General features: G+C 45.1%; 1 protein-coding gene across 2 annotated transcripts; it reads right to left on the minus strand.

The window, feature by feature from the left end:
* Positions 1 to 2,724: 2,724 nt before the first annotated feature.
* On the minus strand, positions 2,725 to 15,085 carry Peg10 (paternally expressed 10). Of its 2 annotated transcripts, none has more exon segments than NM_001291223.1 (4): positions 2,725 to 7,925; positions 7,927 to 7,945; positions 7,947 to 8,036; positions 14,810 to 15,085. In NM_001291223.1, coding segments are annotated over 3 exon segments (2,223 nt in total). In that variant the 5' UTR covers positions 7,985 to 8,036; positions 14,810 to 15,085; the 3' UTR covers positions 2,725 to 5,760.
* Positions 15,086 to 15,087: the final 2 nt, after the last annotated feature.

Genomic DNA, 15,087 nt, shown 5'->3' on the forward strand with positions numbered 1-15,087 from the left:
AACTGAAGTATTCAAGGAAAATTGATATTAAAATGAACTTAACTGTTTCATTACTGTTGCTGTTGTTGATAGACTTATTATTGTATGCTGCTTTTCAGATGTAGTTGATTGACATTAGTCCTTGGTTGTGTGATTGGCATCTTTGTTATGCATCCCCATTCTCTTCCCACCTTCCACCTTTCCAATTCTCTTTTTTTCCTGCGCCTACACCCCTTCCTCTTATTTCCTTCACTCTTTTGCTCTTCCACTTACTAGTAACTTAAAAATATCAAGTAATATTAATATTAAATATGTAGTAGGTATGTCAATGAAGCCATCATTGATGACTTTATTGTTAACATGTTAATAGTTTACAACTGAAATATATTTATTTCCTTGGAGTTTGTGAATGCATACTTGATCTGGACTGTGATTGATGTGTTTCTTATATACCCTCACATCTCAATGTCCCACCTTTCCCATCCAATTCCATCTTTCACTTTCTCCCCCTCCCCTATCTCTCCCCCCTTCTCCCCATTATACTATCCTCTTCACTCTAATCAATACGCCTCAACTATTCCAATATTGATGCTAAAGGTAAAAATTTATTATGCCACAGGAGAACCAATGATTTCTTCGCTATTCATGGTATTGTTTCATGCATGATAGTGTATAATTCCCGTCAGTTGATATCCTGGAGTATTCTGTGTATGTCTTGACCCTGAGTTGTGTAATTGACATTTTCTAAAATATAAAAACTCTCTCCTAAACTCACCCCATTCTTAATCTTCTCTTTCTTTTCTTCACTATTCTCCCCCACTCTCCTCAGTGTCCCCCCACCTCCACTCTAATTAATCTCAAGTATTCCATTTAATAGTGTTTTATGATTACTAAAGTCACTATTAATTGTTGGCTTTATTTTGTCTGCTATACAGTTGGTCCCTTGGTTGTTCTTGGCATGTAACCAATCGTGAGTTATATGATTGACATTCCTTATGCACCACCCTATTCCAAAGCCACACTCAACCCCAACCTCTCTTCTTGCCCTTCAATCTCCCTCTTAACACTGTTTCCTACCCCCAGATGTTCCCCTGGTCTCCCTCTCTCCCCATTTATTTTGTATGGGGAGGAATGAACACTGTCCCGCCATGAGTTTATGGAGGTCAAAGGTCAACTTGTAGGTGCTGGTCTTCTCCTTCCACCAGGTGGGTTCCAAATATCCAATTCAGGTTGTCCAGCTTGGCAGCAAGCACCCTTAACTGTTGAGGCATCTTGCTGGCCCCCAATTCCACTTAAATATGTAAATTCTAATTATTTTGGGTACTATTAGTATTGAGGTTTATTATGTCTATGGACTTGATGTTATTTGGTGACTTTATTACCATAGATACTAATGTTTTGCATCTGGACCACATTAGTTGACTTCTTGGAATATTCTGGGTATATTATTGTCACAGGATCGTGAGTATGACTGATGTGTTCCATATACACCACCCCTCCCTTTACACACCACCCACCCCTCCCTACTGGATTACTAACCCCACACCTTTACTCCCTCCCCCATCTCAACAATTCCACTCATATTGAAATATACCACTGTTATCTCACTGGTGTTATCATTAATTGGTGGGCTTATATGTTAGCCTTTTGTAGCTAGAATACATTTATTTCCTGGGGTCTTCTTGGTGTATTATGATGATTAGGTTCTGTGATTAATGTATTCTTCATATAAAACTCCATTCCAAATTTACTCAACTTGTACCCCTCTTGCCACCACTTCCCATCCCCCACTCTGCCTTGTGATCCTATTTGCCCATCCTCTGTTCTTATCTCAGCTGTTGGAAGCAACACTATACCGAGGTTATTTTGTCAATGTAATTTCCTGGGGTAGTTTGGGCATATCATTGATAAATCTATGTGATTAGTATGTTGCATACCACCATGTCAATCTCCACCCTCCTGCCCAACTTCCCATTCTGTTAACCTGGTTGTTCTTCTCTTTCATTTTCCCAGGTCCCTCCCTCTCTAATATATTAATAAATCTCAAGTATTCCAAGTCATACTGAGATTAATAGTTAAGTCACTGGGGTTTCTCTGAGGTGATGGCTTTATTTTGTTAATGTCACAGCTGGAACAAATTAGCCAATATTCTGGGGTATTCTGGGCATATGATTGATGGTGAATTGTGTGGCTGGTGTGTTGTTTATATGCTATTCCCCATTCCAAACTTTTCCCCAAACCCACCCTTCCCCCACCCTCTCTTTTCCCATTTGGTCCCTCCCAACCCCTTTCATTGATGGTGAACTGTGTGGCTGATGTCTTGTTTATATGCTACCTCCATTCCAAACTTTTCCCCAAACCCACCCTTCCCCCACCCTCTCTTTTCCCATTTGGTCCCTCCCAACCCCTTTCATTGATGGTGAACTGTGTGGCTGATGTCTTGTTTATATGCTACCTCCATTCCAAACTTTTCCCCAAACCCATCCTTCCCCCACCCTCTCTCTTCCCAGTTGGTCCCCCCCAACCCCTTTCATTGATGGTGAACTGTGTGGCTGGTGTGTTGTTTATATGCTACCTCCATTCCAAACTTTTCCCCACACCCACCCTTCCCCCACCCTCTCTCTTCCCAGTTGGTCCCCCCCAACCCCTTTACTTCCTAGCTCCCACCCTTTCTCATTCCAGACCCCTCCGCCGCTCCTCCCTCCATTCTTGATGGTGGTGGGCGTGAAAATGATCAGGACACAATTTGCCTTAACCACTAAGTCTTTATTTATTCAAATTTATTGTAACATTAATACAGTATGAGTAATATAGTAAAAAGTATACAGTAATATTGTTTGAAGGGTGGGGTTGGGAGGGGGAAGGGAAGAAGGGATGGGTTAGGGAGGGGAAGGGAGGGGAGGGGAGAGGAGAGAAAGAGGGTTACTGACAAGGAATTAACGATGGCTTTTATTCATCACTTTCTTCCAATTTCCATGCATATTTATCATTTGACATATTACAAACATTACATTGCAAACTTTATTCCAGTAACAGTTTCTCAATGATGCCTATCATTTGGTAGCTCTCTCAGGGTTTACTCACAATCTATCCCTGGAGTTAATTCCTAGGGCCTTTATTAGATTAATCTAATCATCTTTGAAGTTTCACTAGAATTTTATCTATGTCCAATTCACTTATAAAATGTTAATTTCCCTGCAGTTCCCTCTGAGTAGAATCTTAAAGGTAAGGTTGTAGGGAGGGGTAAGAGTGACAAATAAGTACACGTGTCCACTTCTTGTTGTATCTTATCTTATCCTATCTTATCCTAACTTATCCTATCTTATCCTAACTTATCCTATCTTATCCTAACTTATCCCCTAACTTACCCACCCACCTAAATTACTTAATAGTCCCTCCCAGCCTAAAATTCTTAATGATTATGTAGCCCCTATTACTTAATTGACTATAGAAAAAAAGAAAAACAATGCAACATTCAAAATCAACTCAAAAACATTCTACAATCTGAGACAAGCAAAAGCTTCCATTCCCATCAGATGCGTGTTCCCTCTCCAGCTGAATATGTAGCACGGTTCCTGCAGACACTTCTCTTCTGCAGGTGGTCCTTCATGACGGCTCAGGCCTCTCCAACAGGGTGCTCTCTGGTGCCAATCTCGTAACTGTGCGGGATGCGGGATGCTGATGATGTGCGACAGCCAGATCAGTTCAGGAGTCCAGGAAGTACCTGCAAACTTAAACACAAGTCTAGACTGCACCATACAGATGCCCATTTCAAATTAGTATCTCAGTCAAATGCCTCCAGGTTCAAACTAAACTGACTCTTCATGATGACCTTCATGATGAGCAATAGGAACTCTCACATCCCCTTCATCATTAATTAATGAAAAATAAAAATTTGGGCCTACAGTCAATTAGTTAATTTTGTCAATTTGTATTTTCCTCCTTTTCCAACTTATCTTTCTTTCCTAATAAATGAATAAAGGCATTTTTGTTGGAAATGCCAAATAAAAGAAAAAATAAAAAGAACGATTAATATAAATTTGATCAACAGAAGCAAAATAAAAGGAAACTTAACAAACCTAAAAAACTAAAAGGAAACTTAACAAAATTTCAGCATTATAGAGCAAATTGAAGATTACTTATCCTTAACACCTAACATTTATAGCTAGTATATATAGGAACAGAGCATAGGACACACTGCCGAAAGTCATTGGCAAGCTTCACAAAACAATCCAATGTGTGTCAGGGATATTGTCTGTGAGGTGTGAAGTCACACCAGCATGTCCTCCCTGACTGCTTCTCCAAATACTTGCTTGCAGTTGTGGCAAATGTCCGTGTGTCCATGCCAGGGCTGCAGATGATGACCCACTTCTAGGTACTCTGCAGCTTGAAGTCAAATCAATTAAAATGAATGAAGGATGGAATTGAGTTCTGAGGTAAACTGAAGTGATGCTTCACAAAAAATCAGAAGCACAAATGCACCATTTAAAAGTAATTAATGTAAAACACATGACAACTGACCAGCTTTCTGATCCCATTGAACAAAAAAACAATAGTCAATTAGGTTTCTTTTTTGGATTTTTATATCCTTGTGTGTGTGTGTGTGTGTGTGTGTGTGTGTGTGTGTGTGTGTGTGTGAATTTTAAAGGCCGAACTGATAGAACTGAGATTGTATTGTACGGATAGTACTTTGTAATTCAATGGAAATTCTGAAAGCATAGCCAACACTTGAAAATAACATACTTAAAAGAAAAAAAAACTACTGAACTACTTAAACATGCAAGGAAAAGGAAACTTCACCATTAAGACAAAACAATAACCACTACTGCTCAAACTGTTTGGCAACTGGAGACTGTGCTGAAACACATGCTCCGTCAGGCCTGCCTCTTTCATCTCCGTGCTTGGCAGCAAAATGGAGTCAGCAGTCAGGCAGGAAGGTGACAAATCCTGCAGCAGGCTTAATGGCAGTAGTGGAGAATCAAACAGAAAGAGGTTAGACAAATGTTTCAAGGTAGTAGCAAAAGACCTCATTCTTAAAAAGCCAGTATCTTCAAGTTGATGTCCAGTGCTCTAATTCTTCTTCAAATACATCTTGTACGATGGGAGTGTGGATCTGGGTGCAAAATCATTTCCCCTCTCTAAACATCCTCACGATACAGGCTGATGGGATGCCCCATGCATGTGGAGGCAGACACTGCTGGTATGATGATGGTAAGATGTTGTGTCAACACCAGAGTTCTTGGGTACATGTGATCTGCACCAGAATGCGAAGGCACACTCACAAGTCTATCTAAGAAAGCACTTCCTTTTCAAGCTGAGGTGTTTCGTGTTGCAAAGAACCAGTCAAGTTGCTGCTCCTTGAAAATTAACGGAACCATGAAGATGGAGTCTGAAGATGGTGAAGTTCCAGAGGGTGCAGCAAGAGAATCACGGAAGCCTTTCCATGCTGCACCAGCAAGTGTGGCTTCCTTCAGTAAGGCGCCCGTAGGGGCGGGTCGTGTCCTCCTCCTCCTCTTTTCCCCCTCTGTAAGAAATCAGCATGTCCTGTGTTTGCATCAGCTTCTCTGTAAAGAAGTTTGGCAGCCGGCGATTGAGACGTAAAACCCAGGCCAGGCCTTGTCAACTTAGAGTCCATTGGCAGTCAAGGTGGAAAACTGACTTTAGCCCCGTGTGCCTTTGTGCCTGAAGTGGCCTGAAGATCCGGTAGCACACAGTCACTGATTGAGAAGCTACACAGGAGAAAGCAGAGGGCAGAGTCTCTCCGAAGGACACTGTAGGTATTTACAAGGTACTGTAGGATGGAGGCGGCGGGGGCGGCGGGGGCGGCGGGGGCGGAGGCGGGGGTGGTGGCTGCGGAGGAGGATACTGGGGTACTGGGTGAGGATGATGGTGGTACCCATGTGGGCACCAGGTGATCACAACAGGCGTGAGGATCATTCTTCCGTGTATATCTCGCCCCACTGGGTACCACGCAAACATCATGTGGTGGCCTGCGTAGGTCGCATAGGCGGGGAGGTGGTGGTGGTGGTGGTAGTGGTGGTGGTGGTGGTGGTACCCGTGAACGTGAGGGGCAAATTCACTGTAGTTTGCCAGGTGCGCCTGGTCTCCCGCGTTGGGAAGAGACATCCGAAGGTACTGATTTTGGACTGTGCAGTTGTGTGGAGCTCGGCAGTTGTAAGTGACCTGGAGTTTCCATCCTCGCTTCACTTGCAGGACCTGGGCTCCGTTGGGAGCGACGGTGGGGGTCATGAGTCCATTCTTCACGTTCCTGTCCACGAACTCTCGCAGGGCAGCCATCTCGGTTTCAGACAAGGAGTACACGTGTCCGCCGGGAACGCTGTGTGCTCCGGGGTCCATTTCGATGTGAGGGTCAACCAGCCGCTGACCCGGGTAGGCGTGCTCATCCACTGGCGTGTATACATTCTGAACGTAGTAGTACCTCACGGGGTGGTAAACTCGGTATCCATCCGTGTGGTAGAAGAACGGAGGGTGCGGTGGGTGGGGCACCGGGAACAGCAGCGCGGGAGGTACCTGGGAGTACATCCGGCAGCGGAATCGGCAGTAATCGGAGTTGAAGACGATGGAGCGGGTGCTCCAGGTGATGTGCGGGTCGTGCGTGCTCAGCCAACGAACTCCCAGGACGATGGGAAAGAACGGAGACTGCGTCACGTCAAAAGACAGTACTTCGCGGTGGTCACCCAGGTCAACAATCAGGTGGTGTGTTTCCAGAACGATTGGGCCCGAGGCTATGGGATGCCCATCGATTGCTTCCACCATGATTGGCCACTCTTTGATTCTTAGAGGAATCCCGTTTTGGATGACGTAGTCCTGATCGATGAAGTTGCCGGAGGCGCCAGAGTCGATCATAGCTCGGACGAACAGGGTGTGTCTGCCCGGGATATGGACCTGGAGCATCACCTGCAGGTGCGCGGTCGGAGCCTCGGGGGGTGGGGACCTTGTTCTTTCCGGCCCAGTCGCTGAAGGTCCCTCTACAGCGGGGCCGGGGAGTTTCCCGACGGTGAATTCTTGGAGCCCTTGGCGGGGCAGTTGTCGGCGTAGTGGCCTCCGCTGCCGCAGTACAGGCACAGGTTGAGCTTGCGGCGGCGCTCCTTCTCTTCCTGGGTGAGGCGCATGCGGGCACCTCCGACGGGCTCGGTGGGATCAGCCTGGTGGCTCTGGGGCGCCACCAGGGCGCGGGGTGGGTCGGCGCGGGGCTTGTTAGCAGCCTCGGCAGCAGCACGGGCCAGCCTCCTCTCGATGTGGAGGCAGAGTCGGATGAGATCATTGAGGTTGGTGGGAACCTCGGTGCGGCGGGTCAGCTCGGAATGGATGTCTGTGTTGAGGCCCTCGAGGAACTGGTCAACCAGGGAGCTCTCGTTCCAATCCAGGTCCTGGGCAATCGACTCGAATGCACCGGCGTATTCTCCAACAGTGCCCATGCCCTGGCGCAGACGTCTGATCTTGCGTTTGGCAGCTTCACGCCTCTGAGGGTCTTCAAAGACGTGCTTCAGCTCCATCATAAAGGCACGGTAGTTGTTCATCAGGTAGCCGCATCGTTCCAGCTTGGCAGTAGCCCAGCGGGCAGCTCGGCCGAGCAGCATGCTTGTCACGAAGCACACACGGTTGCGATCAACTGAGAAATCTCGGGTGCTCTTCTCCATGAAGATCTGGCACTGGGCGATGAACGGGGTCACCGCGTCGGGGTTGCCGTCAAACTTCTCAGGAAGGTATTGCAGGGATTCTTCATCGACGTAAAAGAGTGGATCAGCGGCTGCTGCAGCGCCTTGCAGCTCGGATTCAGATTCACTGCTTCCAGAGGCCTGGGTCTGAGGCTCTTCGGGTTCGGAGTCAATTCCCACGTCGGGCCGGTAGCGGAGACGACGGTTGCTCCTGCGGGCCTGCCTGGACTGCCTGCCTGGGGGCTTGTTGTTGTTGTTGTTGTTGTTGGGGGGGAGGAGGAGGAGGAGGGGGGCGGGCAGGAACCACCTGCCGCCGCCTCGGCCATGGTGGAAGAGTGCCCAGTATTCTGGGGCACTCGGGGTCTCCGCTTCTTGGTTCTCAAAACCCGTCGGTTCCTGTAAATGTCAACAAAAGCACACATTCAACATACACATTCAATGCAGACTCTATAAACAAGGATTTAGGTTTTTCAAATATCCCTTGACACTTAATTATCAGTAGACAACACATCTTCAAAAGAGGATGAAGTAATCATTCACGAAATAGTAAAAAGCATACTACTTCTTGATGTCCAGACATCCAAATGACTTTTCTAAAAAGTCACCTGCTCCTTATAATTAATCCACGACCTTCAGCAGTATCACACTCACCCTTACAAACTATAAAGGAAAGGTGACAAGTCATTTGTATGGAGGTCACACAGCAAGAAACTTCCAAGGCAAAGATAAACAGGAAATTAATTATGCAAAATAACTTCTAAATTATGCAAAATAATCCCAACACCATGCCTTTTACTAATAAGGGTGCTAGGAAAATATAACTAAACTCTAATCACTCAGAAACCACACACACAAAAGAGGTGGGGTGTTAGAACCACAATGCCTGTCCTCATCAGCTCTGAAAGAAATAAAGTACACTTGGCCAAAAGTCACAACAGAGGTGCACCCCTTAATAATAAAGATCTAATTATTAAGTCCAACAACCAAGCACTATCACAAAAACAAGATTGTCTAATTGCTTCTGTGACCACAAGTTAACCTCCTCAGAATTCTCTATGGGAGAAAAATGGCACTGAACAGCACAAGGGGATGTCAGTTTACCTTATTTGGCAATCATTAAACAAATATTAATTGATGCCTCCTAGGAAGAAATGAGCAATAGGACATCTTTTTTTTAAAATCATGTCTGATAATAGTATAAGTCAAATTTATTGTGCCTTAATTAAATGATAAGTATAAATCCCTTAAATATAACTGTTAACTGATTCTTAGTAAGGTTATTAATTAAAAAAACACAAAGGTAACTGACTTTCTATATAAATGGGAAGGAAGCAGCTTGGGCAGCCTGAATCTAAAGATACTTAAAAATATACATTATTAGTCAAAGAAAACAGAAGTTTATTTGTACTACAGGTCACCATTGTGTAGCCTTTAGTTTTTAATTGAGATTTTTCAGTAGGGTCCCACCCAAAGGCTTGTAAAATTAAGGTGGGATAGGCCTGAAGTCCAAGGCAAGTGGATGCGTGTATGTGTGAAGAGGGGGAGTTTAAATGTCTTCATTATGAGTGGAGTGGTAACCATAACAGAGTGGCCGTCTGGGCACTTCCTAAAAAGGGTTAAATGCAATTAGAATGATTAATAACTTATGTATTTGTAATCTCAAAATCTCAAATTAAAATAATTATAGTAAAGAATAAGATATTAATGTTTTACAAACTTTGTAACTGGACAGTCTAGTAAACTTTTAAAAAAAGTTTAACTAAGTTTATTAAACTTAAAGTTAAAAAAGATGTTTGAACTTACAAACAACTTTTAAGTCTAAAATCTAAAACTTCAGAAAGTTTTTTAAACTTTGTAATTGGACAGCCTAGTAAAGTTTTTTTTTAAGAGTTTGACTAAGTTTACTGAAGTTTTTAAAAACTTTTTAAAAGTTTGAAATAAAACTAATCTTTAAGTTTAAAGTTAAATCTTTAGAAAGTTTAAAAACTTTGAAATTGGACAGTAGCAAACTTTTTAAAAAGTTTAGCTAAGTTTATGGAAGTTTAAAAAACTTTTTAAAAGTTTGAAATAAAACCAATCTTTAAGTTTAAAGTTAAATCTTTAGAAAGTTTTAAAAACTTTGAAGTTGGACAGTAGCAAACTTTTTAAAAAGTTTAGCTAAGTTTCCTGAAGTTAAAAAAAACTTTTTAAAAGTTTGAACTTACAACTTTTAAGTTTAAAGTTTCAAACTTTAGGAAGTTTGAAATTCCTGTTTTTGAAAGTTTATACTTTTTAGTAGCTAGAAACTTTTAATTTAAAAAGTTCAATAAAAGTTTAAGGACATAAAGTTTATAAAACTTTTGAACAAATAAAAGTTTAAAAATAAGTTGTTTTTCTCTGACCAATCAAGGTCAAAATGGGCACTAATTATATCCCATAGGACAAAAGAAAGATAAAAATGTTAATTAGAAAAGTTAGATGGAAAAGCAGCTACTATTTCATCCAATAGAGTACTTTTTAAAAATAGAGGAAAACTGTCATCCCACATGACACCTGTTCATTACCCTTGTCCAAACCCCCCTCCCTCCACCCCACCCCAACATCTAGGCCCCTCCCCTCCACAGCCACCTGCAGCCATTTCCCATTTGTCCCAAGCAGTTCCCGTGGCCTCTCCAATGAGCAGAGTGCACAGGGTCCTTAAATGACAGGAATCCGTGTGCCATTTTAACACTTCTACTTGATCACTTTAATAACAGGCTACCAAAGCTAACATAACTGATAATCGAGTCTTTAAAGGCAGAAGACGCCTTGACCTGTGACATTCAATCTTACTTCCAATTCATTAAAAACAAGTGTTTTGGTAACAAAGACCATGTTCAAAACATTGCAATATTCTTAAAATTAAGTTGTTTTAATCTCTCCTTAAAAATCAATTAACAAGCACTGGTCAGATGACTAAAGTGTAATTTTTGTTATCTAGAAAACAACAATTTCAAAATAGAAATTAAAAATTTCCTTAAGATGGCCTCAGCATGGCTTGGTGCAGCTTGACCCAGGTCAGGAAGGTACACAACTTACTGGACTGGGCTTCACTAAAGCCGGGTCTGGTGGGCATTGACACCTATAAAAGACAATTAGGGGGCAGAAATTGCATTAGGAAATCAGCAATCAATACATGGTTTGCTGATGTCAGTAAGATAATTTAAAGAGAGACTAGAGGTAAGAAAATGTGGGAGGGGCTGTGCCCATGTAACTTGGAGAGGTGTGCCCCTCCCACCAGGATATTCAGGGGGTTATTGCTATTGTAATAATACAGTACTTGCTAAACAAATTAAAGGCTTTATTTGGCCTGTGAGGTCACCACCACGTTAACACTTGGGACCTTCATCACTCCTAGACCTCAGGGTCACCCTTGGGGGCTTTGCAATTTGGGGAGTGGCACTCTACTGCAAGGCAGAGAAGTTTAACCTGTAAAAAGCATTAGGGCTCTGTGCAGACAGGTTAACAGTAACTATAAACAAATAATGGAAATGTTTGAAGAGCAACTGGGGTAGCACAAACTGAAGGGATGCAAGGAGCACGGTGACTTCATTTTAATTTGACTTCAGAACTGTGACTCCTCCATTTCCCTTTGAAGAGGCTACTGAGTGGGGGTTGCTGAGAGCTCCCATTCCTGAAAACTGAAAGGTCACACTGCAGAAGCAAGCCAAGCTACCTGAGATAAATAGGTGCCATCTTCATATGTGATCATTTAGTTTTAGCCTATGTAGGAATATGTACATCTGATTAATTATTAACTCTTTACAATGACTTCTTCAAACTTTCTTTAAATTCCCCCAAACACATCAAAGGACGATAATAGTAAATAAAATAATATATAAATGTCTCATTAGGAAATGAAACATTAAGCAACTCTTAGTTGCTTGAAATTTTTAAATGTCCTTCTCTTAGTATTATGTGGCTTATCTGTGAAATGCAATTCAAATTTGCATATATTGATTTACAATGTTTTGAACCTCTTTAGTATGCAGATAAAATTCCCAAAACAAACTTCAAGCTGTAATTATAAGCACGTATTTCCCATAGTTAGACTTCAGGGGAGGGGCAGTAGGAAGGTGAGAGTTTGGGGGAGCCATAGCCCCCACTTCTCCCCTTAACAAAATCCTGGCTCATGGTCTGTAATATATAGAGCCAGTTTTCTTTTAATTTCTTCATTAATTAAGAGAAATTTCTATTTGGCTTCTCTGTGAATTACAGATGTTTAATTAAGCCAATTGAAACAATCTATGTCTTGCGATGTAACCACTCTGTTACATCACTCAAATTTTAAATGTCAATATGTAACATTAATAACCCCCTTGCCCCAAATTTAAATTAGCTTTTTATGAAAAAAGCTAATTACTTGGGACAGCAAATAATTAGCTTTTTATGAAAAAAGCTAATTACTTGGAATAACAAATAATTAGCTTTTTATGAAAAAAGCTAATTACTTGGAATAACAAATAATTAGCTTTTTATGAAAAAAGCTAATTATTTGGAATATAATTCTGTGTCACATTATAATTACAGCTTACTTTACTGGAATTCAAAAACACACTTTTTTGAAAAAGAAAGTTTTAAAAGTGAGAGAGGGGGGCAGCAGCTCAACTCAGGACAGCAAAGCATCATAGGAAAAAGTACCAAAACCTCAAAAGAGCCTGAACGCCAGCAGCAGGACAATGAGTAATTTCCTTTGGCCATTTAACCAACATCTAATGACCGCCTACTATGTGCCAAGCACTATTTATTATACGTAGGCAGGTCAGCCAGAGCTAATCACCTAGAATTCTTAAGGAAAAACAGAAAGCCAAAAAACAAAATGCTCACAAATGTCTCCTTCCTCAGAGGCCAAGCCATAATAATACCAATGCCACTTCAAACTCTTAAGAAACATAGTCCAAGGTGCTTCACCAAAGCTTTCAATCCAGTAAGTCCAATGGTGTCTTAGGCAAATAATTAAATATGAAATTATTTTAAATTTAATTTTTAATTTAAAATAAATAATTGGCTTAAGTGCTTCAAGGCACCAGTCAGGTCTTCTTAGAAGTTCCCATATCCCACTATCAGTTTTAATTGTGGGATCATTTTATTTAATAATGCAAGGCACTTATTAAAAGTGCTTATGCATGCCAGGTATACTTCTTATTGTTGTTAATTATTCTTATTATACTTATATATTTACTAGACACCTGTGGACAAAAAAGCAAAACCGCGCAACAGAGAAACCGCAGGGAGGCGGGGCTGTACAGCCAGGCTCAGACAGTGTTGGCGCACTTGTGCAAAGCAGGCGGGGATGAAGGGAGGGGCTGGGGCCCACACTGCGCAGGCGCGGGCAGGCTGAGGGGAAGGCGGGGCTCTGGGCCTCCTCAGTGGAGGAGCCCTGGGGGGAGCTGAACATTGAGAGAGGCGGGGCCTGGGCAGGCCACCTCAGAGGAGGCAGGCCTTGGGCGGGGCTGGGAGGTGGAGGAGGCGGGCCTTGGGCGGGGCTGGGAGGCTACCTCAGAGGAGGCGGGCCTTGGGCGGGCTGGAGGCGGGCCTTGGGCGGGGCTGGGCGGCCACCTCAGAGGAGGCGGGCCTTGGGCGGGGCTGGGAGGCTGGCTCTAAGGCGTCAGCACTTGGGAGGGCGGACCCGTGGGAGCATGTTCTGGAAAGGCGCGCGACAGGCGAGGCGCGCAGGCGAGGCGCTAGGCCTCTCTGCGGAGAGGGCCGGCTAGGACGGGAGGGGCAGGTCTGAGAGTGGCTGCTGCAGGGCTGCAGAGTGTCTGCAAGCCTCCCCACCCACCCCCCTGCCCCCCACCTCCCCAGACCCCTCCCTCCAGCTTCCAACAACCATTTTCTTTCCATTGCGGCAAGAGCAGACAGCCCACCCCCTCCCCTCGGCCTCAAACCCACCCAGCAAACTGTTGCTGGACGCCAAGGTGCGCCACCAAATCCACTGCACCGTCACGTCAATCAATCACCACCAGACAAGGCAGCCCCTCCTGCCATTTCCAAAACCCAGCACCCCTCCTTCTACCGCCAGAGCAGGAATGGCGCAGACACTAATTTTTGCGGCCCAGGGCTCCATTTTGTCTAACACCGCCGTCACGCAGCTAGGCCGTCCTGCGGGAAAACCTTTCCAAAAGACGACAAGGGTCTCGTCCCCCCACCACCTCCCTCCGAGGAGAGAACCGCACTTTCTCCCTCTTTTTCCAAATCCACTTTTTCTTCCTATAGCTCGAGAGTCGTCTGCGTTACGGCTCTGCAGCAGGCAGTGGCACACTTATGAATTCATCTTTTTTTGAGTGTGTGTGGCGCATTTCTTTTTTGGTTAACCCTCCTGCGGCTCGGAACGGAGTGCGTGAAGCACGGGAACCGATCGCGGATCGCCGTGGTTCGGACAGGGGTTTGCCGCGCACGAAGCGCCCGTCTGCCGTCCGTCTGCACACACAGCAGCGCACGAGGCGCCCATTAGTACATGGGAACAGCGCATGAAGCGCCCATTAGCACAGCGAGGCGCGCAATAAGCGCCCATTGGCACATGGGAGCAGCGCATGAAGCGCCCATTAGCACAGCGCCGGGCGCGCTCGTATGTGAGTGTATGTGTGTGGGGTGCTGCGCGTGAAGCTCCCGTCGGCTCGTGGCGCATGAAGCGCCTGTCCAGAAGTCCTCCGTGGCGCATGAAGCGCCCGGGAAAGTACTTCGCGGCGCGTGGAGCGCCCATTGGTCCATCGCGGCAGCGCATGAAGCGCCCCGTCTGCAGCAGCAGCAGCGGTGCAGGGGAGCGCCCCGAGAGTTGCAGAGCCGTCCGTTTGCAGCGCCCTTCGGGAGCAAGCACATAGCGAGTCGGGAGGTCCGTAGCTCATATGCGTCTGCAGCTCATCGACTGTCCGCAGCTCATGCGTCTACTGACCAGTCCTGGACGCGGGTCGTGCAAACCGAAGCCGTGACGGGCTCGCTTTGCACACTCGCGTCTCGTGGAGGCCACTGAAGGCGTGGAGCAGAGAGAGGAAAAAAAAACCAGGTTTGCGAGGAGATATCCCGGGGGCGCTACTTCATCTCCCGCAGCTCCCGAATAAACGGGGGATTGCGTGTTGATGGGGTTTTTTTTTTTTTAGAAAGAAGAAAAAAATGTGTCCTCACCGCATACTCACCACGCGAGGACTCCTCTGCGATGACAGGAACGGTCACGGAGACGGCGGGGTCCCACACCTGGCCCGGCGACGGTCCACTGGTTGACCGCGGTCCGGAGAGACTCCGGACCGCAGCCCGCACAGCGGACCTCGGCGAGGCTCGGTGGACCTTCTCCCCGCTGGCTGGGTCGCTTTCCTCAGCTCGCAGTCAGGATTCTTCGACACACACCAACCGAAGTTGGAAACGCGTGTACCGAGAGCCCGGACTGGCCGCCTTATATAGTGTGTTCCTAGGAGGG

This window comes from Mesocricetus auratus, unplaced genomic scaffold, assembly GCF_017639785.1.
Source record: "Mesocricetus auratus isolate SY011 unplaced genomic scaffold, BCM_Maur_2.0 Super-Scaffold_100019, whole genome shotgun sequence".
Classification (NCBI taxonomy): domain Eukaryota; kingdom Metazoa; phylum Chordata; class Mammalia; order Rodentia; family Cricetidae; genus Mesocricetus; species Mesocricetus auratus.